At 44.3% G+C, this 26,252-nt stretch overlaps 1 protein-coding gene across 2 annotated transcripts; it reads right to left on the reverse strand.

Moving 5' to 3' along the window:
* Nucleotides 1–10,150: 10,150 nt before the first annotated feature.
* LOC308464730 (arylacetamide deacetylase-like 4) lies at nt 10,151–21,972 on the reverse strand. 2 transcript variants are annotated; one of them, XM_080984280.1, is made up of 4 exons: nt 21,687–21,972; nt 18,570–18,786; nt 13,330–13,393; nt 10,151–11,570 (listed from the first exon to the last, which is right to left on the reverse strand). In XM_080984280.1, the coding sequence occupies exons 1-4, from the start codon at nt 21,861–21,863 to the stop codon at nt 10,796–10,798; spliced, it is 1,233 nt and encodes a 410-aa protein (XP_080840406.1). In that variant the 5' UTR covers nt 21,864–21,972; the 3' UTR covers nt 10,151–10,795. The 2 variants fall into 2 exon arrangements, with proteins under 2 accessions (XP_080840406.1, XP_080840405.1); XM_080984279.1 differs by having other exon boundaries at nt 18,570–18,782; nt 21,683–21,971.
* Nucleotides 21,973–26,252: the final 4,280 nt, after the last annotated feature.

Raw genomic sequence — 26,252 nt, forward strand, 5'->3', positions numbered from 1 at the left:
TTGTGTACTATATATATGATTTTGTAACAGCTATGTTATATGCAACTTATGTAATCTAGACTGTATATATGTATAATCAATGAAAATTAATAAAAATGTATTAAAAAAAAAACTACCCCAATGTACAAATAAAAACATTAAACAATAAAATTCATAAGCTAAAATCATCACATGGTCACTAATGTTAAAAACAATATCAATTAATACAGTGTGCAATTTATACTCAGAGTTTGGTGACAAAGATAGAGCATAGCCTGAGGTAGATAGATAGGATCAAATAAATTCATCTCCTTTACAGTTAATGGCTACCTTGGCTATATAATTTGCTCTAATTTTCCTAGCAGCAGTTGCAAAAAGTGCTACCCGCCAGGTCACATACTTATCTGTGTCTGCAAGGAGATATAACATCATATCAAGGGGGTTCTGGCCAGGGGACCCTGTCATTATAGTAACCAAAAATCTTTTTCTTGCATCATTATATAACGGACAGTGCAAGATATAATGCATAAGATATAATGCATAAGATATAATGCATAGGGTTCATACGTAGTTGAGTAATTAGAGCTACTAAAAAGATCTCTGATTCCGTTGGAACATCATAATGCTGAAATTGTGTCTTGGCATCAGAGGTCAAGGTCTTCAGCATTCCCCATGTCACCTCCGGGCATCCCTCAGCCTTTCAAGGATGAGGATGGGTGCAATGGACTTTCGCACGGGGCTGCTGAGCCTGTAGATGCGGAGTCAGGGTCATGGTCCTTGCAAAGTCTGGAAGGGGATTCTGCAGGCCTTGGTGCCAGCTCATGTCTTGGCCAATAGGGATGGATACAGTGACCTGGAATCCACACAGGACCTGAGAAAGTAAGAACAGTAGGGCATCCCTGCCCCTAGGTAAGCAAAGGAACAGGTTCCTCTCACTTTGGGTTGGGGAGCTGCTGGTACATCACTAGAGGGCATTCCAGAGGTCATTCCAGAGGTACCTCTTCCCTACAATGGCGATCCATAGGAGAAAACTTATTAGGAAAGGAAACAGTTAATTTAAGGTAAAGTTAACAGAAGTTAAAGCGCAGGAAGGACATCCATCAACAATATCCTTAGCTTGTGTCTGAGGAATGAAAAAATAGTTTAAAATCAGCTGTTTAGCTCCCTGGTGTAAAAATGCATGGCTGTCAATTGGATTAGAAAATAATGGACAGAAGGATTTCAGAGCAGAATCAGCATGTTGATTTCCTTCTGAAATTATATCCTTGAATTCTGTATGGGAGCAAAATGTGAGCAGCATAGAAAGGCATAGTTCTATGCATTAAGAGATATTTCAGTGTCGAGATCAAAGAGTAGATTAAAATCTAGCATAGGAGAAAGATAGGAATTAGCCAAATGTGATAAAAAGATATCCCACTTCACACAAAAATCACAAAATGCAGTGGAAGTGTAGGCTGGTCTCTGTCAGTTTTCTGATTAGCTGCAAAAAAAATATGCTAGTTATTTTCAGAAAGCCACTCCCGACATAAGGAGGGGGGGTTGCGGGCTCACGCCCCATCTACATCCTCGCAGGGCTGGCTGCATCCCCGCGGGACTTGGGGAATCCCGGGATTCCTTAGTAGTCATCATTCACTGCGCCAGCCAATCGGCTGGCAGCGGGGTGCAGGCTTAGTAGGGGGCATTTAAGGTCGGGGCAGCCCGTGCTCGCCCCTTTCTTTTCTTACAGCCAGCTGCGGTTTCCCACCCACCCACCCTCTAGGTTGTCATTTGGACTTTGCTATGGGCTTTGGCTGGTCGCCGCAAGGGGCCTGGTAGGAGTTTTTCCACTTGGCTAATTGGCATTATTTTGGAAGCCACTTGGTTTTTTCGCCTACCTCGTAGCAAAACGTCACAACACCTTTGGTTTTGGCGGTTAGGCATTGGCGGGGGGGGGGAGGAACGCCATCACCTCCCCCAAATGTTGAAGGGTAGTTCATTAAAGGACTCCGGGGGGCGTCGCCTCGTCTGAAACCTATTGAGGCTAGGGCCTAAAGCGCGCTCCCGAGCGGTAACCCCTCGGGGAGCGCCTAGGGATGTGCATCTTGGGGGCTCCCCCTGTTGGTGCTTAACCCTTCCCGGTTTTATGCCAGTTAGTCTGATAGGGCCAATGCATAAAGCCAATACCGCTCTTACCTGTAATCAATAAAGTTGTGGCCATTTTTTGCCCATTAACCTAAATTTTGGTGTCCTGTGTCTTTATTTATTCCGTCTGTGGGAGGGGGCGGGAATCGCCACGCAATCCTTATACGTTAAAACACTCTAGAGGTGTTGAATAGGAATCTGTTTTTGGACAGAAACCAATTTTCAGGGTACCTGTTGAATTAAACTAGGCGTGAATCTTTAGGAGGGTTAAAATAAACTATCCCAAGTTAATCAGTAAATGCAAACAGATAGGAAAGAAAATAACTCATTAGGGACTCGTGATCCTGTTTAGAAAAAAGCAAATAACAAGCAGCAATATCAAATCCAGTGTTAGGCAATTCAGAGTGTAGCCACTCTAAAATCACTATTCTGTCAGCAGTGTCTGGGGAAAAAGTAGTTCTGTAGGTGAAAGCATTGTATTAAAAGAATCACGCGTATGAAGTGACCCCAAAACTCTGCAACTGCTGTAAAGTAAATTCATTAGGAATTTTAAGTCAGGGAGGAAAGGAGAAAAAACAGTCTGCAAAAAGCGATTAAGAATGAGTCTCACTGTCTGAGGTGGAATCAGACCTGTGTGCTATGTCTTAATTGTATACACCACCATAGGGAACTGGAACTGAAAAGTAGCAAGTTCTGCTGTCATTAGATTCAAACCAGCACTGCCCTTAGCGGCATGGCGCAGATTTGTCACAGGAGACTGTGTGTTCAAAGCAACTGTGTTAGAAGCAATAGCTGGCTCTGCTAATTTAGCTTCAGTAAAAGACTGACAATCAGCTGGCACAACAGTCTTTGCTTTCCCATTTAAACTCAGGCTGGAAGGCCATCCATTGTGGCATTGCCTGTCTTTAGCAGGATGCACTGAAGGAGACAAAGCTGCTGCTAGGAGGGCAGATTAGTGAGTCTCGGTGTCAATATTCTGGCAAGGCTTACTCATTTGAGCAAAATCTGTTTCTGGCTTCTGGTACATCGCTTTAAGAGCAGTCTTGCAATCAGCATTTTCATTTTCATAAGCCAATTATTTCATTGAAACTTCAGAGGCGTCAAGGTTTGGAATTAAAGTACTGGCTGCTCTTAGCCCATCAAGAATACCATGCAAGCCATTTTCTGTCACACTTCGCTTCAATTTTTTAAAAATTGCAAAGGGCAATGATTCATGGGCTCTCTGTTCCTGTGCATTCTGAACAACAGGAGAGACTGCTAATAATGGTAAGGTGTCAGCTGTTTTTTCTTCACTGCTTCCTTCTGCCATATTTGGAATAGTCAATTTTTGCACTGTGGTCTGAGCCCCTTGCAGGCATTGGTCCACCAAAGAAGGTGGCATGGAATTTACATTCGACCCAGGCAAATCTTTGGCAAAGGAAGGTGCCAATGGAATTACCTTTGGCATGACCTCAGAGGAGAGAGGCTGGAAATCTAGAGGCTGAGATGGAGGGAACAATATTATGGTATTTTTAAAAGCAGCTAGGGGTTGCAACAATGTGGGAGCATTCACAGAGACAGCTGGTGGCTGGAGCAAAGGGTTAGAGAGCTTTCCAACTGCGGCTCTACACAAATGCCAGGTGTGCAAGACTTGTACAGATGCCTCAGGATGTCTATGGAGTGCATCTCCCAGCTCATTCCATTTCTTAATGTCATAAGTACCCCCCTCTGGAAACCAGGGGCACAGTCTAGCAATCTCTAACAACAATTTTTCTACTGGGGTGCTAAATGCTTATCATGCCCTTCCTGAGCTAGCAAAAATAATAAATTATTGTTGGGTGTAGTGAAGGGTTAACCTTCTGTGACTCGAGCCTGAGAGGAGGCGTGTACAAGGGAAGTACGCCAGAACGTGACGAAAGCAGCTTGGAATGCTGTGAGCTGAGTGAAAATCGAAAACAGGTTGTTGCGTCGCTGCACTGAGAGAGAAGGACGCAGAGAAAATGCAGCTCCACTCTGATGGCTGTTATGGATTGTAAATAAGCTATTTTGTTCCCAATAAAGAGAAATTAGGATAGAAGAAACGTTTGGACTTATTTAGTGCCCTTTCGACACACAGATGCTGTGTAATTCTGCTAATTGCTTTACGACCACTCCAAAGCCACACTGCGTAAACAGAAGCTGCAGAGGCCCACAGGGGAAGCGTGGCTGGGCGCCAAACAATAAAGCAATAAATCTATCGGAAGAGGTTATGGGTCAACGCCAAGAGTGTAAGAAAGGGCTTTGAAGACTTTAAAAGACTGAACGTCAGCTTGATCGACTGCCAAGGCTTCAAATAGAGCAGAGGGCAGATCGGAGGAGGCTGACGGAGAGGGAGCTGAGAGCCACGTCGTCCGGAGTGCCCGGTTTAGCTGCAGAGTGAGTATTATCGGCTGCTCTTGCAAAAGGCCAACAGAAGGGAAGGGAGGTAATGGCTCAGCCCCATGCACATGGCTTTGAGTTTAAACTGCCGTGTCAGAAACTGACTAGTCAAAATTGGCTGCAGTGGAGCTTTCAAGTGGAGCTGTTGCTGGTGGGGGAGCAGCTATGGGACGTAGTCCAGCCCCCACAGAACGCAGCTGGGAAAGCAGAGGCTAAGAGGGCTGCAGAGCAAAGTGAAGTGGAAAAGCGTGTGCTTGCTTTTTTGGCAGAAAATGTAGATGCTCATCTAGTGCCAGTAGTCCTGGGTGCAAGAAGGCCAGAGGCCGCTTGGCAATCACTCCGAGAGGCTTGTGGAGCTGGGGTGGGAAGCAAGGGCTGAGACGTGGCTGCCCCAAGGAAAGAGAGGCAAGATGGCGCCGGCCACATTCTTGAGAGCCGATACACAGCTGGGAGGAGCTGGGAGCCCCCACGGGAGGGCGAAGGGACTGTTGCTGTTGCTGGCAATGCTGCTGGTGCTTTTGCTGAGCCTGGGAGCTGTATGGATGCTGCAACGTGTCTGTGTGAGGAGCCAGGAGAGAGGCCAAGAGTTGGGAGCCCTTAACCCATCAGAGGGGGTGCATGAAAATGTCCTGGAGGCCCCGTGAGTAGTGGGGGGGGGGGCAGTGAGCAGTGAAAGCTCAGAGACGCCTCTTTCTCCAAAAGCTGCCAAGAGTTGTTTACGCCAAGAGCTGAAGCCTAGCCGTGCTGGAGGCGCCAAGGCCGGCCACCTGCAGCAAAGACAGATAAGAGCTTCGGAGTTGTGTGGGAACGCTGAGACAAGTCCGGTCTCCAAGGCAACTGAGAGAGTTGCATCTACGGAAGCTGTGAAGGTCGTGGGCAAGTCTCCCTGCCGGGGCGAGTCTGTTGCCGTGATAACCAGAGAGAACATCTGCAGAAGCCCCAAGGAGGGGGGGTAGCGAGGAGATTGTTGCCATGGCGACCCAGGAATGTCAACAACAAGACTTTCTCACTGTAATAATCGACTCTGGTGCCACAAACACGCTGGTGCCATCTAGTGGTCTTTTAAGAAATTGCAGGACAGTAAAAAACTGAAAGATTTGTGACGATCGCGGATGGAAGCAGAAAAAGACTAACAGAGACAGGCTTTTTCTTCTGTCCCTTTCTTAAGCATGAAGTCAAAGCTTTTGCGGTGCCTGGTTTAACTAACTGTTTATTAAGTGTGCATGATCTACTTGCTGATGGTTTTCATGTGTCTTTTGCAGGTACCAAGTGTGAGTTTTCCAAGGATGGGAAACACGTGTACACAGTGCAGTCTAAAGACAATTTGTTTGCTGTAAATGTGCCTTTTTCTACAGGAGAGGATGACACCGAAGATGCAAAGGGGCAATGTGTGAATATGGCGCCCCACCATGGTTGTTCGCATATTTGGCACCAACGCTTCGCCCATTTGAATTGGAGATATCTTCAGAAAGCACCAGAGCTGACACAAGGGTGCAAATTTAATGTTTGCAACAAATTTTTAGATTGCAATGCATGTAAACAAGCGAAAATTGTGACATGCTCATATCCAAAGTCAGAGAGGCAGACCACACAACCCTTTGAGTTAATTCATGCAGATTTGTGTGGACCCATGTCAGTTGAGTCACTGGGAGGATCAAAGTATTCTCTGCTTCTGGTTGATGATTTCTCGAGGTCTGCTTGGACCTTTGCCCTGAAAACAAAAGGGGAGGCGGCTAAAATGATCAGGGATTGGATCACCGCAGTTGAGGTAACCTTTTCCACCAGAGTGCATGGCTTTCAAAGTGACAGAGGTTCTGAATTCACTGGTTCTGCTTTACAGGATTTCTTTAGGGAGAAGGGGATTAGCCACAGACTGACCGCTCCTTACTCTCCGCAACAGAATGGGATTGCAGAGAGAAAGAACAGGACGGTGGAGGAAGCTGTGTCTGCGATCCTGTGGGACGCAGGCCTACCCCGGAAATATTGGTCTGAAGCTTGGAGATGTGTGGTCCATACGCAGAATAGAGTGTACAACTCTAGTGTAGGAAATACGCCATATTTCTTGCTGCATGGAAAGAAGCCTAAGGTACACTACCTTCGTGTGTTTGGTTGTGAGGCTTGGGTGCTTATTCCAAAGGCTCTACACAAGAAAGGTGAGCCAAGATCTAAAAGAATGATCTTTGTAGGGTATGAGCCTGGCTCAAAGGCCTGGCGGTTTGCGTACCCAAGTGGAAACTAGTCTAGGTTGGTTATCAGCAATAGCGCTGAGTTCTGTGAACAAACTGGTTGGAAGCGCCTGCACGCTAATCCAGACATGATTTCACAGCAGTTCTTTTTTGTTGCTGTTGTTGTTTATGTTTTATTCATACATTTATTTGAGCACACACATTTCATTAATCCATAGCTTGGCCATGTTTGCACAAGATGCTTCTAAGCAATTGTTTACCTTAACATTAGCAATTATTGATTCCCTTTTTATTCTTTATTTGCCTCTCATAAACAAACAAACAGACAGACAGGCAGACAGACATATGCCTGCTAGGCTACTGGGCATAGAAGCGAAGCTGATCGCTTAGGGTGATAAAATTAACCACAATAACTTTGCAAGGTACACATTGCAAGGTACGCAGAATGTAGCTAGCGGCTGTGAACATGAGCATATCTATATACCTGTTGGTTAAGCACCTGTCTTTATCAGATAAGAAACTGACTTGACCTTATATGAAGGAACAGTCAGCGGTTAGGGCAGGCATAGGCAAACTCGGCTCCCCAGATGTTCTGGGACCACAACTCCCATCATCCCTGACCACTGGTCCTGTGAGCTAGGGATGATGGGAGCTGTAGTCCCAAAACATCTGTAGGGCCGCGCTTCCCTATACCGATTTCACAGCAGTTCTATGACTCAGACGTTGAGGAGGAAGAGGAACTTGTTGCTGGGGACCACGGTCCAGAGCAACAGGATCCACCACAGGGACAGAGTCCAAGGCAGGGACAGGTCAGGATCCCTCGGGGGGGGGGACCTAGAACACCTCCTCAGGCAAGTGTCAAGTTTGAGCCAAAGAGTGAGCCTTCTTCACCTGCTGGACCAGCTGTAAGGCCCAAGAGGCGCAGCAGGTCAGAGGGGGAAGACACTGAAGTTGAGGATGATTTAGCTGGACCCAGTGAAGCAGCAGGGTCACCAAGATTCACACTGAGGAGATCAGCGAGGACTAGGAGGCCTCCTGATCGGTACGATGCTTCAAGCGTCTGGGTAGGTTCTGCAAGATGTGAACCTGAATCCTTCGAGGATATTCAGAGTTTACCTGAGGAAGAAGCAGGTAAGTGGCACAGGGCAATGGACAAAGAGATGAAGTCCATGAAAGATCTAGGTGTGTTCTCACTCACAGAGTTGCCACCGGGAAAACAGGCTGTGAGTTGCAGGTGGGTTTACCGCTTGAAACCCACTAACACTGGAGAGCCACAGTATAAAGCTAGGTTAGTTGCTCGAGGATTCACTCAGAGAAAGGGAATACACTTTACAGAGGTGTATTCGCCAACGTCACGAGCGGAGACTCTGAGAATGCTTTTAGCTTGTGCAGCACAGAGAGGCTGGAAGGTAAACCACTTTGATGTGGATGTTGCCTACCTAAACTCAGATCTCCAGGAGGAGCTATACATGATTCCTCCTCCGGGGTTTGAGAACTTGAGGCAGGATGTTGTGTGGAGATTGCACAAATCCATCTATGGATTACATCAATCTGCTAGAAACTGGAACATGTGCCTGAATGAAGCCTTAGAAGAGCTAGGTTTCAGAAGAAGTGTGGCTGATAATTGCTTTTATTTGAGAGGTTCAGGTGCAACACAAGAGTATTTGCAGATTTGGGTTGATGACTTGTTATTCTTCCCAGAGACAGATGAACAGGCAGAGAAGTTTGCCAAAGAGCTAGGTAAACGGTTCAAGCATAAACAGCTTGGTGCTGTCAAAACCTATCTAGGTGTCAGTGTTGAGCGTGCACAGGATGGAAGCTTCTTGCTCAGCCAGAAAGGCAAAATTGAGCAATTGCTTCAGAAATTCCGGATGAGTGATTGTGCAGGAGTGAAGAGTCCTATGGAGACTAGTTTTGTGAAGGACAGCCAGCAAGTAGAACGCGCTGCGTTCGAAAATACTGAAGTGTTTCAGCCAGCCCTAGGGAGTTTGTTGTACTTATCCCAGTGGAGCAGACCTGATATAGCATTTGCTGTCAATCTGCTCAGCAGGGAAGCTTCAAACCCTAGTGTGCAAGCCTGGAATGGCATCAAGAGAGTTCTGAGGTATTTGCAGGAAACCAAAGACTTTTGTCTTAGGTTACCAGCACAAGGAGAAGTCAAACTGACTTGCTTTGTGGACTCGGATTGGGCTAATCTTGAGGATCGCAAGTCTGTGTCTGGCCTAGTGGTGAAGTTTGGGAACTCAGTAGTTGGATGGAGGTCCAAGAAGCAAAGTCTTATAGCACTCTCATCCACTGAGGCTGAGTTCAGTGCTGTTTCAGAGGTGTGCAGAGAAGTAGAGTTCTATGCTTGCTTAGTGCAGGAACTCTGCAAAGTGGATTGTCAACCGATACATGTTTTCGAAGACAATCAACCATGCCTGTGTTTGGCAGAGTCAGGTCAGTGCAAGGCTAGAACTAAACACCTAGACATTCGCTTTTGGAATGTGTGCCAGAGTGTTCAGGAGGGATTAGTTGCGCTGAAGTATTGTCCCTCTGCCAAGAACCTAGCTGATGGGTTCACGAAGCCACTCTCCTTCCAAAGACATGGGGAGTTTTGCGAAGGTCTGGGTTTGGGACGACCAAGGGTCGATTCTCCCCTCAGGCGCAAGGCAAGAGGGGGTGTTGGGTGTAGTGAAGGGTTAACCTTCTGTGTCTCGAGCCTGAGAGGAGGTGCGTACAAGGGAAGTACGCCAGGACGTGATGAAAGCAGCTTGGAATGCTGTGAGCTGAGTGAAAATCGAAAACAGGTTGTTGCGTCGCTGCACTGAGAGAGAAGGACGCAGAGAAAATGCAGCTCCACTCTGATGGCTGTTGTGGATTGTAAATACGCTATTTTGTTCCCAATGAAGAGAAATTAGGATAGAAGAAATGTTTGGACATATTTACTGCCCTTTCGACACACAGATGCTGTGTAATTCTGCTAATTGCTTTACGACCACTCCAAAGCCACACTGCGTAAACAGAAGCTGCAGAGGCCCGCAGGGGAAGCGTGGCTGGGCGCTAAACAATAAAGCAATAAATTTATCGGAAGAATTATTCCTATGCTTTTCCTGCACATGTGAAAGCTTGCTTCTCATGATCTCACCTGAAGGGTAATAGACGCGCGTCTTTGGGGCTCGTTCCGAGCAAATGAGATCCTAAGTCCGGGAATCGTTTTGCAGGAGATGATCCACCGCGACCGAGGGATAGCAGGTTGCTAGCTCCGAGGAGAGTCCAATCCTGGGGGTTTCCTTTCGCTGAGGTTTCCTTTTGCTGTGCCTCAAATGCTGAGGTTTTCTTTTTAGCTTTGCCTCACACGCTGAGGTTTCCCCCCCAAAAAAACCTCACACGGTTCCCTTTTAGGTTTGCCTCACCTGGAGCACCACTTGAGGTGTTCTCAAAGTAAAGGAAGGATTGAACTCTGATTAATAAGAATACACAGAGGCTTGAACCAGCAAGACTCTGGGAAGGGTGAGTATAATAATCTCCCTTGGCCCAGGTCGTTTTATTCACAAAAGAACTTTTACAGAGTGTTCATAAGAACCAACCAGATTTCCTCTGAGCATTTCAACAAACCCCATATGGGGACAAAGTTAAACTACCAAAACTAATTAAGTACACATATTTCTGGGGTAAACAAAACAGAACTACAAAGGAGTACATTTGGCAACCCCTGAGGTCATAAACAAGCAATATACATGATAAGGAGGATGGCCAGGAAGACAGCGATCATTATAACCTTCAGGTGAGATCTGTTTCCTGGCCATAAGATTAACATCCTAAGATTAACATCAGAAAAGCTACATCAAAGAAACTGCCCACTGTCTTTGATGACCCAGGATGCCTGCCCGGCGAAGCAACTGGGCTGTGTAAGTGACTTGTCAAGCAAGAGAGATGGGCAGTAGAGGAAATGGCCAGAGATGCAGAGGGTTGTGGGATTTGATCAGAAATTATTGTCAATGAATTAAACCCAGTCAACACAATGCATTCATCGTGGATACAATGACTTGATGCATATTTTATAATACCTCATAGTAGTCCCACCTGACCCCACACTCTGGATATTTGCACTCCTACAAGGTCATTCATGTCTATAAACCTTTTAAGAACTGTATTACACTCTGCAAACATTTCTGTGTGTTCAGGAATGCAAGTGGCCCCCAACCAGCCAAGGCCATTATTCCGTGGTATCCATCTTGAACATGATACCATGTCACTGGCACACCATTGTCCTCTAACCGCTTCTTGTACAACAGCCCATCGTCCCGGAATCCATCATATTCACAGGTTAGAATGAAAGTCCCCGGGAGCTGGCGGATTATGTCATCCTCTGCTAGAAGGGGGGCAAACATTGTCTCAGTACCTCTTTTAACTTGTTCATAAAGTTCTTCTGAAAATGGAGCAGGTTCTACAGGAACATAGCCCCTAGCTTTAAATTCTTCTGGAATGTTATCAGCACTTATCCATTTTTGGTATTTCTCTCTCAAATCAGGAGGGACATGGGCGCCTTTCAGAACTCCATCTACATTCATTGTCTTCCCAGTGAGATATGTCAAACCAACTTTGACAGTTCTTTTCCGGAACATAGGAGGAACTGAATGGTTTTGCTGATAGGATGGCAGATTGAAGTCCATTCCTTGGAGGAATGGGTAAATGAGGACCTGAGCTCGCACTCTTGGGAGGTCCTCTCTGGTCACCAGTTCTTGGCAAATGGCTGCAGTAAAAGTGCCTCCACTACTCTCCCCAGCAATGGCAATGCAGCTGGCGTCCACTCCATATTCCTTTGCATTTTTCATAAAGTATATTACAGCAGTTAAACAGTCCAGTACAGGGACTGGATATGGATGCTCAGGAGCTAAGCGATACCTAAAGAGAAGGCAAGATGTCATCAGCATTCATCATGTTAAGTCATGGGCGGACATATCAGACGACACAGCGATTCTTCCAAAGCAGCTCTTTATTTGTAAGCTGGAACAGAACTGAACTGAGGAGCTCGGTCAGCCTGCTTATATAGAGCTCCAATAGAATGCAACAGTAACCATTTTCTGTAACTAGCCAATCACTGAATGTCACTTTCAATCCTTCATTTGCATACAAACTATCCAATCACTGAACGTCACTTTCGATCCTTCATCTGCATAACTATCTACAGTATCCCCCTGCTGGCCCAGGGTGAGAACTTCAGTACATAACACATCATACACTTTGCAGCATTTTCCTGCAATGGCATATTGCAAGGGTGGCACCCCTAGGGCCACATTCCTTTCTATGCAACCTTCCTGGGGGCCACATGTCAGCTGTGGGCGGACCAGAGAGCAAAATGGAAAGCAAATGCGAACTTTCCCACTGGACAAGTAGGTTGGTTCCTACACACAGCCACACACCTTTCTCTACCCTCCAACCAAGCAAGCAAGACACATTCACACCAGTCAGATGCCACTCAAGGATGGTGCAATAGAGGGGCAATGGTGCAGGGGTGGGGTCTGGGGTCAGAGGGGAAATGAAGTGGCCCAGAGTGCAACATTCAGCCCCTGTGGCTGATGCTCTGCACCCAAATATAATGCTAGTTCAGCATCCCATTCTCAGTGGCCGCTGGTCAAATCTGATTCCGACCATAGAGGCAGACTATAGCCAGCATAGCTAGGAGCCACTGGTAGCCTTATACTCTGCCCAATTATTTAATCCCTTTTCAAAGCCATCCACATTGGAAGCTATCTCTGCTTTCTGTGGGAATTAGTTCCATAGTTTAACTTTGCACTGTATGGATAAGTACTTTCTTTTATCTGAATCTTCTAGCATTCAGCTTCATTGAATGTCCACATGTTCTAGAGTTCAGAGAGAGCGACAAACACATTTCCCCAGGCCACTTTCCACATGACATGCCTAATATAACCAACTTCTATATTTTGAATGTTTCCTTGATTTCCTTTTCCATCTCAGGAAAACAACCCCAGTTCTGAATCACCTCCAGTATGTCCCACCATGCCTTCCTGAGATCAGTGCTTCCCACTCTTTCTGCCCACTTTAAACCATATGGCCTTAAAGCCAAGAACTCCAGTTCACCCACCTTGGCCAGGAGGCTTCAGATCATGCACCAAAGGTGCATTAAGGCAGTGAGGGCAGCCATTGGGAGAGATGATGTCCATTACTGTCGGGAAGGCTTGCCTTGTAAAGGGCTCTGAAGCCCTGGCAAATGACACTTCTCCCATTGCCCAATGTACCACTGCTCTCATTGGATGGTAAGTGTGGCTGACGGGACAGTTGGGAACAGCTTGAGCTTATTTGCCGGAGAGAAGTTCACCTTAACTCCAGCTGCACTTTCCCTCTCAACCGCAGGGCCATTTTGCCTTAGGAGAAGAATCCTAATGGCTTTTTATGGGTTGATGTGGTGCTTTTCTGTAAAAGTAGTTTAATGGCCTGATCCAGCAGAGCTCTTCTTATCATTAAAGCCAGAGGGATTGGGTCCAAAGGCATAAAAATCAAAATACAAAGGTGAACACCCATTCTAAAGGTTGGCAAATTCACCATGTTGGCAAAATCAGCTTTTTTCTGGGCTCATGTGGAAGGGTTAGAAACTGAGGGGAAATACTCTTTTTTCTGCTACAACAAGCATGAAGATACTTACTCAGCACACATAACCACTGAGTCAGTTTGGTGGGCAATGGAACGGCAGATCATTTCAGAGGTTCCTGGGGGGGGGGGGAAACACATCACACATAACCTGCTGTGAGCAATTATTTGTTACGCTCCATTACACATTTCCTTGGTCGTTCACATTGAAATCACTGTGAGTTGAATCCACTGTGAGTTAGTCCTACTGAAAGTAAACCTGTTGAAATTAACAGATATGACCAATGCTTTCCCCCCCAGGGGGTACACAAGGGTATGCAGTACTGGCACCTCTTTGTTGTTGTTGTTTAAAAGTGTGGCACTTACCTTAACAACTTCGTGGTGAGTACTGGCACCTCTTTTTCTAGGAAAAAAAGGACTGGATATGACTAATATTGCTGTGTCATAAATGTCTGTTTTTAATGTCCATGGAGGCACAGGTCAATTCTGCGTCCAGGGCAACTGTTGACCAGCTCCATCTGGAATGCAGGCTGATACCCTACCTGCCCGCAGACTGTCTCGCCAGAGTGGTGCATGCTCTAGTTATCTCCTGCTTGGACTACGGCAATGCGCTCTATGTGGGGCTACCTTTCAAGGTGACCCGGAAACTACAACTAATCCAGAATGCAGCCACTAGACTGGTGACTGGGAGCAGCCGCCGAGACCACATAACACCAGTCTTGAAAGACCAAAATTGGTTCCCAGTACGATTCCAAGCACAATTCAAAGTGTTGGTGTTGACCTTTAAAGCCCTAACCGGCCTCCATCCAGTATACCTGAAGGAGCATCTCCACCCCTATAGTTCTGCCTGGACACTGAGGTCCAGCACCGAGGGCCTTCTTGCAGTTCCCTCACTGCAAGAAGCGAAGTTACAGGGAACCAGGCAGAGGGCCTTCTCTGTAGTAGTGCCCACCCTTTGGAATGCCCTCCCACCAGATGTCAAAGGAAAAGACACCTACCAGATTTTTAGAAGACATCTGAAGGCAGCCCTGTTTAGGGAAGCTTTTAATATCTGAAGGACTATTGTATTTTAATATTTTATTGGAAGCCCCCCAGAGTAGCTAAGGAAACTCAGCTAGATGGGCAGGGTATAAATATATTATTATTATACATGAAGTGATTACCTGGCCTGAGGGTGTGATTGAGGATAAACCCCAGATTGCCATTTGGCCGAGATAACAATAAGAGCAAGAGATCTCAAAAGACTGTTTTGGCGGGGGCTTAGGCTCAGGGTCAGAGGAAGTAAGCTTGAAAGGTTAGAGGAAAAAACCTAAAGCTATACTTTGGGGACCGGGGTCTTGGAAAGCCAAGCTGGGAGGAACAGTGCTGAGAGTAAAAGTCTCTTATTTAATTAGTGCAAAATATTGACTCAACCATAATGCCACCCAAGAAGACTAAGCACCCAGTGAGAGAAAACCAACATGAAAGCTCTGGAGAAGAGAATGGGAATCCCCGGGGGAAGAAACCAGAATAGAAGAGATGACTAAAACCCCACCTGAAGCAGAAGTTCCACAGTTTTCAGAGGATTTTGAAAAGTGGAAATTAGTACAAGAATATAACTTGAAATTAGAGCTTGATAAAAATAGGCTTGAGAAAGAATTGGAAAAAGAAAAATTGAGGGCAGAGCAGGAAAGGGAACAGCAGCGGTTTCAGTTAGAGATGAGACGGTTGGAACTAATGGTATTAGAAAATAGTAATAATAGTAATAACACCGATGGGCAGAATCAAATGAAGATAGATTTAAAACGCTTTCCTGAATTTAGAGATAGGGATAGCCCAGAAGCATTTCTAGTAGCCTTCGAGAGAGCCTGTCACGATTTTCAAGTAAGAGAGGAAGATAAAATGATGATCTTGAGAGCTAGAATAAGCGGTCCTCTGGCCGAATTATAGGCTCAAATGACTGAGGAACAATCCCGAAATTTTGAGGTGTACAAGCAGTTAGCATATACACGCTTTGGGATTACCTCAGAGCAGTTGAGGAAAAAATTTAGAAGTGTGACAAAGGTGAGGGAGGAAACCTATGTGCAGATGGGTGCAAAGATAAAAACTTACCTCACAATATGGTTAGAGCAAGAGAATGCAGACACAGTACCTAAAATTAGAGAAGTGATGGCGTTGGAGCAATTTTACGACACAATAAATGGCCAATTGAAGTACCTGATAAAAGAAAGAAACCCCAAGACAACAGAGGAAGCAGCGGGTTTAGCTGATAAAATAAATGAAATCAGAGACCATGGATTTGATGGGCCAAAATTTGGTGGGAGATATTGGGAAACAAACAAGAATAACTTTCAGCAAACCAAAGGAAAGTTTACCTCAGAAACCGATAAGAGAGGCAGCCCCTCATAGGGAAGCCCACATGAGAAGGCACACACCCATACAGAGTTTACTGAGGGAAAAGTAAATAAAACAAGTTATGCAGGACCCAAAGACATTTCATGCTGGAGATGTGGGAAATTAGGTAGTAAACGTTTTGATTGTAAAACAGGAAAAGAAACATCTAGTTATCGTACCACACAGAAACAGACATTGTATCCAGTCTGTGGAGCAGAGCCCAACTAGCCAGGTTGTCAAGGAAACAGACATGCCAACTAGGCCTGAGTCTGCTGAGGTAGTAGAGGCCAAAGTCCTGCACTGTTATGTGATTCAACAAGATAAGCTCTTGTTAAAGAACGCTGGAGAGTATATCTGGATAGACGGAAAAAGATATCTCGGGTTAAAGGACACAGGATCGCAAGTCACCATAGTCCACCCGGATATAATTAGGGATGATGCCATAATTCCAGGAAAAGTAATGAAATTAAAAGGAATTTCGAAACAAGCAGAAATCCTAAAGGTGGCGGAAGTAGATGTCAGATTCAAAAACTGGGCAGGGAAGTGGCAGGTAGCCCTGTCGGAAAAAATTCCCGCCCATGTGCTCATTGGTTGGGACATTTTAGAACATGTGCAGAGTACTTTCATAGTTACCAGAGCAAAAGGGAGCCCACAGTCACCTAATCCTGAGGGGGTGGATACAGTAGCAGAGGCAGACAATGCTGAAGGACAGCAAGGGAATGATCAGTGTGAAGAAAGAAAAGACACCTTTTTATTTCCTTTGACTAAAAGTCAAACCTCAAGTTTTGCCAAAAAGCAAAAAGAAGATACTGAGTTACAAAAGTACTTTGAGGCAGCCGAGTCGGAGAGGTCGTTAACTCCTGAGTGCCCAGAACGGTTTTGTTTGAGCAAGGGCCTTTTATATCGAGAAGTCCTTGACCCACCATGAAGAAGTGAAAAGACAGTTAGTAATCCCTCATACCTATAGAGAAAAGATTTTGCAACAAGCCCATAATAGCATTGTTGGTGCACACATGGGAGTTGTACATCATATTGACACTGGAGATGCTAAGCCAATTGCTGTCAACCCACATAGAATAACTGGAGAGTATGTGGGGAAAGTTAGCAATGAGATAAGGGCAATGCTGAAGGCAGGGATTATAACCACTTCGGAAAGTCCCTGGGCAGCACCCATAGTGTTATTAGACAAATCTGATGGAGCTATTAGATTTTGCCTAGATTATAGGAAGCTGAACCATGTCACTAAAGCGGATGCATATCCAATGCCGCGTTTAGATGACCTGAACGAAGCTATAGGCCAGTGTCATTACATCACCTGCCTAGACTTAACAAAGGGGTACTATGAAGTAGAAATGGACCCTAAGGACCAGGAGAAAACTACGTTCAGAAGTCCTTTAGGGTTGTTTGAATTTAAAATAATGCCCTTTGGCTTAAAGAATGCACCAGCAACTTTTCAGCGATTGGTGGACAAAATCCTGAATAGATTAAGATACTGGACAGCAGCATGTCAGCAGGCGTTTGATGCCTTAAAAAGGGCCTTGACATCAAATCCAGTCCTTGTTGCTCCTGATTATGATAGTGAGTTCACCGTCTTCACCGATGCATCTAATGCCGGGATCAGGGCCGTGCTGTGCCAACAGGGAGAGAAGGACGACCTGCATCCCATCACCTTCATAAGCAAGAAACTACTACCAAGGGAAAGACATTATTCGACCATCGAGAAGGAATGCCTTGCCATTGTATGGGCATTACAGAAGCTGAAGCCGTACATCTGGGGCCGAACTTTTACTTTATGTACTGACCATTCACCCTTGTTGTGGTTGAGGACAATGAAGACCAACAGTAAGTTGTTGAGGTGGGCCCTATCACTGCAAGACTTTAATTTTACAATTAAAAATGTGAAAGGGACCCTGAATACCGTCACAGATGCTTTGTCCAGAAGACCTGCAGTTGAAAGTTAACTGAATACCTAACATGTAACAGGTTTTTGTATATATGTATATTTTACCAGAACACAGTATTTGATGTGCAAATGTTAGATGTGATGTGAAGGGTGAAATGACAGGTTAGGAAATGTTTATTTGCCATAAAAATGTACTGCTGATTGATCAGGAGAATAACTAGGTTAGGTTATCCCTACTGAGTCAATCTTCTTAAGGGGGGAGGAATGTGGCGTTTGCCCCCTAGGATGTGTCAAGGAAAGGGTTAAAATGGGTGTGAGGTGATTGGCCAGTGAGAATGCGAGGGGGGAGTAAAAGATAGAGTGGGAGGTTTTGAAAAGTCAGTTGAGCTCTGGGAGTTGACAGTTGAGGTCTGGGGGTTGACGGTTGAGGTTTGGGAGTTGGGAGTTGAGGTTTGTCAGTTGGGAGTTGAGGCTTGGGTGTGGGAGAAGGAAGAAAGTGGAATACGCAGTGGGGGTTGAGTTGTATTGTGAGAGAGTGAGAGGAATTGTTAGGGAGTTAGATAGATAGTTGGGAATAATTCAGTTTGAAGTTGTAGGAACTAAGATTAGGAAACTGACCAGAGGAAAATAAACTGCAACCATATGCTTGTTCCTGCTCTTAAAAATAAACTTGATTATTTGTTTATGTTAACAACTGTCTGGACTCCGTGTGTCCCCGTGAGAAGCGGGGTGGTGGCAGTGAAGAAAGCAACCGCAGTGGTGGCACAGGGTCAATAGACTGTGAAACGTCCGGGGGCCCTGTGTGATCGCCACACCGTCCTTATGGCGAAACGGGTCGCTGGGAGAGACACCATTGTGCGCAGGCATGGACGACAATTGCCCACTTCTGTGCATGTGTGAACGGCAGCAAACCCGCCAGTTACTTCCGGGTTTGCTGTGGTCGCAACTCAGAATGTCTGCAAGTGGTGGCAGTTGTAAATAGAGGTTCTACCATTTCAAACACATTTCACAGAACTTACGAATGCTTCCAGCCACCGCAGCACCTCCATGAAGAAAGATGATTCCTTTCCTGTTCCCAGCAGGTGATGTCTTGGGCCAGTACACCCTCACAGGCACCCCATCAAAAACCAGGTCCTTTATGATCAGTTTGGAGTCCTTCATTATCGGAATGAATAGGCACATGGCCCTGATTATGGAATATCTATGGCAGATGCCCATTTTTTCCAGAATTCCTGCCTGTTTAAAACAAAACATTTAGCATGCATAATTAGCATTAGATATTTTTCCACTTGCAATTTTTTAATACTTAAAAAAGTATTTTGGGACCGTCTAATCTAGCCTTTAGAAATGATCATGTCCAGTACTTTGACACAAGGTGAGATACCTGACACTTGGAAGACCATTTCCTGCTGAAAGGCCCATTTCCCCTTGGCCTAGGGGGCAGGGACCAGACTCACCTTGAACAGCTAAAAGGGGATGCTGGGAGGCCAGAGGGGCATTGCTGGAACAACTCTTCGGATATGGCAACTGGCTAAAAAAATTTAAAATCTTTAATTTTAGTTCCCCTGTTTTGTTTTTGTTGGGTTGGGGTTGGTTAAATGTTTTGTTGGGATTGGCAGCTATTTTAATTTGGGTATTATTATTATTATTATTATTATTATTTTATATTGATTTATAGGTTTATTTTAGTCTGTATAAGATATTCTGTTTGTTAATGTTTGATGTTTTATTATGCTTATATATGCTGTAAGCCGCCCAGAGTGGCTAGGTAAACCCAACCAGATGGGCGAGATATAAATAATAAAATTATTATGAGTATGCCAATATCACATTGATAGCAAAACAAGATCATGACCCAGCCCAAGTCAATAATTATAGACCTATTACTTTGCTTAATTGTAATTATAAATGGTTTGCGGCAATATTAGCAAGAAGACTCAAACAAGTGTTAGGAAACTTAATACATGAAGACCAGAAAGCATTTCTGCCGATGAGGCAGTTAAAAGATAATGTTGCAATTGCATTAAATGCTACTGAATATTTTGAAAAAAGAAATGATTAGCAATTACCCATGGTTTTTCTAGATGCAGAGAAAGTGTTTGATAATTCACTGGTCAACAACAAATTTGTTGTCTGCGTTTTTTTAGTTGATTTAGGATGAATCTGATGCGCTGAATCCAAAAATCACATTGGTTTTGCTCAATCAGGTCAAGTTTTTGAGCTATGGCCACATGTCATTTTTTTATGTTTTTGTTCACATGTACGCTTGTGTGGAGCATTTTAGAAGAAGTTGGTGGGGGTAAAATGCCATGTCGAATAATTGTTTTGATTGGAAATGATTATTTTAATGACAAGAAGTATTCAGGTCCAATAGTTCTGGGTGATTATGTCGAAAGGGGATCAGTTTGAAGTCATAAAACCTCGAAATCTTCCATAAATTGGTGCCACTGGGATCAACAGAAAGAACTGGAGCAGCCTCAAGTATCCTGATCTTCAATCAGCACATCGACCTGTAGCTCATTGTGATGAAATTCCAGTGCCTATCTTCGGAGATCTTCCTGACATTAGTGACGAAGATGCCTCCAGTGTTGAAGGACATGAAGAAGAAGAAGTGGTTCTTGAAGATGATGCTCCCACATCCATTTTCGCAAAAGGAATTGAATGATCTAGTTCGCAACCTCAGCTTGTAAAGGACTCTGCCGAACTGTTGGCATCCAGATTGAAGGAAAAAAACCTCTCTGACAGTGCTTGCATCAGCTTCTTCCGCAACAGGCATCAAGAGTACCTCCGTTTTTTCTCGGAAGAGAAAGACGTGGTGTACTGTGCAGATATTGCGCAGCTTCTGCTCAAGCTTGGAGTGCCACAGTACGAACCCAAAGATTGGAGACTGTTCATTGACAGCAGCAAGCGATCACTGAAATGTGTTCTGCTACACAACGGCAACCAGTTTGCCTCTATACCCCTGGCTCACTCAAGTACACTGAAGGAGAACTATGAAGCGGTGAAGTATGTGCTGGAGAAAATTGGTTATGATCAGCATAAGTGGTTTATTTGTGTTGACCTGAAGATGGTGAACTTTTTGTTGGGACAACAGTCTGGCTTCACCAAGTACCCATGTTTTCTGTGCATGTGGGAAAGTAGGGACCGTGCTCAGCATTACACGAAGAAGGACTGAGCATTCCAGGAGTTCCAAGAAACGGAAGTTCAAGCCCTGAAGTTTGAAAAATGGCGAAGCAACATGCAATTTACGTGTACTTACCTTTATCAATGCCCACCATTCAGTTTACAGTAAACCTGACCTGATGGAGAGAAACGGATGCCATTTCCTGATTCAGCAGTGCAAAAATACCCTAAATCAGTTGTAGAAATCTAGACAACATTCAAAAAGTAAAAAATTGTTACCCAGTGTAATGCTTCTTGGAGTTGGGGGTGGGAATTACTAGATAAAATGGGGTTCAGGAAGAAATTTGTGAGAGGAATAAATACATTATATACAGAGCGATTTGCAAACAGTAAACAGAATTTTATAAGAAAAATGCATTATTGGCAAGGAAACAAGAGAAGATTGTCTACTTTCACCATTATTGTTTATTTTGGTTTTAGAACTGTTGTGTGGGGTTATTAGAGAAAATGATATACGAAGCCCCCAAGTGAGTCTTCAAACTTACGAACTGAGGGCATTTGCGGATGATGTGGTCTTGTTCATGGAAAACCTGATGAAAAACGTGGTTAAGGTACTGGAAGCAATAAAGCAGCTTGGTGATTTTCTTTTATAAGAGAAAGAAAGTAGTGGGCAGCAGAGGGCGGGAGATAAAAATTTTTTGACCAGATATCAAAATTTACTTGAACGGAAATCACTTTTATGATTATCTCCTATTGAAGCCAGTGCACTAAGGAAATTAAACATTCAAGATAATTGGGGTACTTATAGAGACATACTGTGTTTTTCTGGTAATGCATGTAAAATGAAAAAGTTAGAAGAAATTCAAGAATGGGTATCAGATTGGTTTCAATATTTTCAAATTAATGAGCATTTTTAAAAAGAATTATTCTAAATTATTTTATTGACTCTAAAGGGTTGCAGCCCCTTTCATAGAGGTGTCTTCATCCCCATGATATATGTAAAATATACTTACTAGTGCCAATCCATATCCCACTAAGAAATCGTGAAGCAGCATTATTGGGCGATAGGACAGTCCTCGAGGCAGGTGGGTCCTGGTAAGACGATAAGAAACTCCCCACACTAACAGCAAGAAATGAATGAAAATAGTTGTATATAATATCAGCATCCACAGAGTTTCACCAAACGCCATTTCCCTTAAACTCAGAGGCACAGAGACAAGGACTTCGCCTTGGCCAATGCTGGTGGCTTTTATAGGAGAACAATCTATGCCATGTGGAAAAGAAGAGCCTAGGCCAACCCATATAATTCTCAGTTGAGAAGAAAAGAAATAGTTTAGTAATTGAGTAAAACATTGCAGCTATCCTGGATTCCTGAAAGACACTGTTGTTCCTCGCACAGGGTGTGGATACGCATTGGTGGGTGTGAATTTGCCTATCTTCTCCTCCCAAGGGAAGTCGTGCATAGGAGTTTGCCTGCCCTCCCACACAAAATCATTGTGCCTCTTCCCTCCCTGAGGAGTTTATCAGGGGTAATTAAAAGGGACTGCACATCAATGCAGGTGGAGCTGGCTTGCACTGCAATGGCATCCTCCCAACAGAAGGGTCACTGCAACTTTCCAGAACAGTGTGGTGAGGAAATAGGTTTGGCGCTGTGCAGGCTGACCAATGGGAGCCAATCCCACCCAGTCTATTGCTCATATAGCTCCACTTTTCATTTATAAAGTCCATTTATTTATTTATTTATAAAAGCTTCCTCTGCTTCCTCTACTGTTGGACCCATTGATGGCCTCTTGCTGAACTGATACAAAGAGGGGAGTTGAAATACAATGGGATTTAGTTCATTCATTTATTTATAAAAGCTTCCTCTGCTATTGGACCCATTGGTCATTTGCAATGATACAAAATGGAAGCATCCTGACTTTCTTGGTTGAAGGAATGGATAACATTAGAGAATTCACATATTCTAGACTTAGAAGGCCATGATAATATTTTTGGTTGGCACGCTTCATTATGGTATGAAAAGGTGAAAGTACATAAAGGATTTATAAGGGGGGAATTGTATAGAATATGGGATAAATAGAAGCATTTATTAGAGGGGAACCTCTTTGGCTCTCAATGTTGGAAATTATAGAGGTAAAGAAAAAGAATATTATTATTATTAATAATAATTGAATTTATATACCACCCTATACCCAGAGGTCTCAGGGCGGTTCACATAAAAGGATTACAATATGATAGAATGGTGGACAACTTACAAAAATTTGTTAAAACAAGTGGGAGGAAAGTATAAATTTATAAAAAATAAGGAATTATCAGGAAAACTAACAACATGGATACAATATCATCATTTGAATGGAGTATTCAAGAAAGATAGGCTACAAGGGTCTGGGGAACAAATATCACAACTGGAGAGAGACCTGTTGGAATGGAATGTAAAAGTGCTGTCTATAATTTATAAAATATTATTGGAATGGGAGACAAAGGATGAGGAAGTAAAATCCCCAATGATACATTGTGCAATAGAAATTGGTCATAATATAGACATGGAAGCATGGGGACGATTGTGAAATATGGATATAAAATTTATAGCATGTTATGGTTTAAGAGAAAACGATCTATCAATGGTATCTAACCACTGGCAAAAATGGCAAAAATGTATAAATCTAAATCAAATAAGTGTTGGAAATGTAAAGAGAAATAAGGTTCTTTTTATCATGTGGTGGTCTTGTAGTAAGGTTAAAGCTTACTGGGAAATGATATATCAGGAATAGAAAAGGATGTTTAAAATGATGTTTGTAAAAAGCCCAGAAGCTTTTCTTTTGGGAATTATAGGGACAGAACTACCTAAACTGTATAGAAACTTGTTCGTGTATGCTACTACAGCAGCAATAATGCTACTTGCCCCAAAATGGAAAGAAGTAGAAGTCCCAGCAAAGGAAGAATGGATACAGAAAACTTAAGGAATATGCAGAAATGGCAAAACTTACCAGAAAAATAAAAAACCCAGATAACAAACTTTTTATAAAAGAATGAAAATGGTTTATTGAATATTTACAGATACATTGTAAACAGATAAGAACATTGGCAGGATTATTGTTACAACCTGCAGTTTCAAAAGAGTATATATTTAAAGTAGAAGAATAAATTAAGTTAATTTGAATATGCAGAAGATATTAAAAATAAATATCCCTCCCTCCCTCTCTCTCTCTCTCTCTTTCTCAATGTGAAGTCCCAAAATTGTCACATCATAACTCCAGGCAGATGTTGCTACATAATATCTGCTTGAGTTTGAAGATTTAGCAACGAGAAACATCTGTGCAAAAAGCTAAGCCAAGTCCTTTGGAGTGCAATGGGTCCATTTCATTATACCCACATTAGACAGAATTATAGTCAAACCCAGATACCCGGACACACAAAAGACATTATGCTGCTCTCTCCATATCAGGCCTACAAGCAAGAAGATACCGTTGGATCTCACCATCCTCTGATCACTTGAATTCAAACTTTGAGCTGCCAAGGAGAACCTTGAAATGTCATTCAGGCCAATAAGTCAGTGAACAAACAGGTGCAAGCAGTATATCAAGAGCAGGTGTTAAGAAGTGGGTGGTCAGGGCAGCCCTCTGCTGCATCTTATCTGCAGGGGGCTCCCAGAGAAGGACCCACCATCCTACGGTCCAGCTGGGAAGGGCAAGGGTGTCTATAAAAAAGGTAAAGGGACCCCTGACCATTAGGTCTAGTCGTGGCCGACTCTGGGGTTGCGGCGCTCATCTCGCTTTACTGGTCGAGGGAGCCGGCATACAGCTTCCGGGTCATGTGACCAGCATGACTAAGTCGCTTCTGGCGAACCAGAGCAGCGCACGGAAACGCCTTTTACCTTCCCGCCAGAGCGGTCCCTATTTATCTACTTGCACTTTGATGTGCTTTCGAACTGCTAGGTTGGCAGGAGCAGGGACTGAGCAACAGGAGCTCACCCTGTTGCAGGGATTCGAACCGCCGACCTTCTGATCGGCTCTGTGGTTTAACCCACAGCGCCACCCGTGTCCCAAGGGTATCTATACCCTTCACAAATTAGGGCCATGATACCTGAAGGAGTTCCGCACGTGGGCCTATTCAGATCAGACATGCACACCTGAAAACAGACTGGGATCTACCCAGGCCCAAATGAGATATGGATCTGTTGCCAAGTGCCAATCTATGTCCCAAGAGTCACTATTGGTACTAACTGAAGTTTCAGAATTCAACTCCTTGCATAACACATTGCAGAAATCCAAATGGAAGGTTGCCAGTGTTAATTCTGAGATCAAGATAAAGCTGCAGGCCAGCATTTATTCGTCCTCCCCCCAACCCCATCCCGTTCCTCTTTCTCCATTTGCTCTCCTTTCCCCCTGCTTCCTCAGCACTTCCCTCCATCTGCAGCAGGCTGCTTCTTTCTGTCCCCCTCCGTCTTTCTATCCAGTGGCAGCAGGATGCCTGGAGCTGACAAGGAAGGCGAGGAGCCGCCCCGGGTGTCACCACTGAGGGGGTGACAAAATACCGGGTGGCACTCATCATGGCAACTGCAGTGCTCCCAAGTCATGCGTCTCGCAGGCTTTGCGCTGCCCAAACGGTCCGCCTGCTGCCTCTCCCCCAGATGTAGGGCGGTTGAGTGGGAGGAAACAGGCTCCTGAACACGCCACCCCAGGTGCCCAAGTGGCTTCCTCCGCTGCTGCAGACAAGTACGCCCAAAGGGAGAGGGGAGTCCTGTTATGTACTGAAGTTCTCACCCTGGGCCAGCAGGGGGATACTGTAGATAGTTATGCAAATGAAGGATCGAAAGTGACGTTCAGTGATTGGATAGTTTGTATGCAAATGAAGGATCGAAAATGACGTTCAGTGATTGGCTAGTTACAGAAAATGGTTACTGTTGCATTCTAGTGGAGCTCTATATAAGCAGGCTGACTTGAGCTCCTCAGCTCAGTTCTGTTCCAGGTTACAAATAAAGAGCTGCTTTGGAAGAATTGCTGTGTCGTCTGATATGTTCGCCCACAACTTAACAAGTCCCAGGAGCAGCGGAGCTGTATGGCTCCTAGAGATGCATAGGCAATAAGGCAGAAAATCAAATTAATGGGATGTTGAAAGGAAACCTGGTACAAAGTAATTAGCTTTCTAGCAACGTATATTTACCAGAATAAAATTGCCCTTGCCACTGTATATAACTCCACAATTAAAACAAAAACACGGATTAATTGCTGGGATTATAGCCAATTTACCTTGTTATTTTTGTTTTGATTACCCTGTATGGACGACAAGGAGTAGTGTAGCAAAAGGCTGGTAAAGCACAACTCGGGCATAGGCAAACTGGGCCCTCCAGATGTTTTGAGACTAGAGTTCCCATCATCCCTGACCACTGGTCCTGTTAGCTAGGGATGATGGGAGTTGTACTCCCAAAACAGCTGGAAGGCCAAGTTTGCCTATGCCTGGCATAACTATTTCAACCTGCCCGGGGATTTGGAGATAGAGAGTGGGGGGAGAGGGAAAGAGGCCTCTCAAAGAGAGGATAATAAATCAAACAGCAGCATTTCAGAGCATTTTTACACTGA

This window comes from Podarcis pityusensis, assembly GCF_964106645.2.
Source record: "Podarcis pityusensis genome assembly, chromosome: 16".
In the NCBI taxonomy this organism is placed as follows: Eukaryota; Metazoa; Chordata; class Lepidosauria; order Squamata; family Lacertidae; genus Podarcis; species Podarcis pityusensis.

Coding starts and splice junctions, on each gene's coding strand:
- LOC308464730 (XM_080984280.1), bottom strand. CDS start 21,863: ATGGCGTTTGGTGAAACTCTGTGGATGCTGATATTATATACAACTATT. Junction 18,787..21,686: donor TGGGATATGGATTGGCACTA/GTAAGTATATTT, acceptor TGTTTTAAACAG/GCAGGAATTCTGGAAAAAAT. Junction 11,571..13,329: donor TCAGTGGTTATGTGTGCTGA/GTAAGTATCTTC, acceptor CCTTCTCTTTAG/GTATCGCTTAGCTCCTGAGC.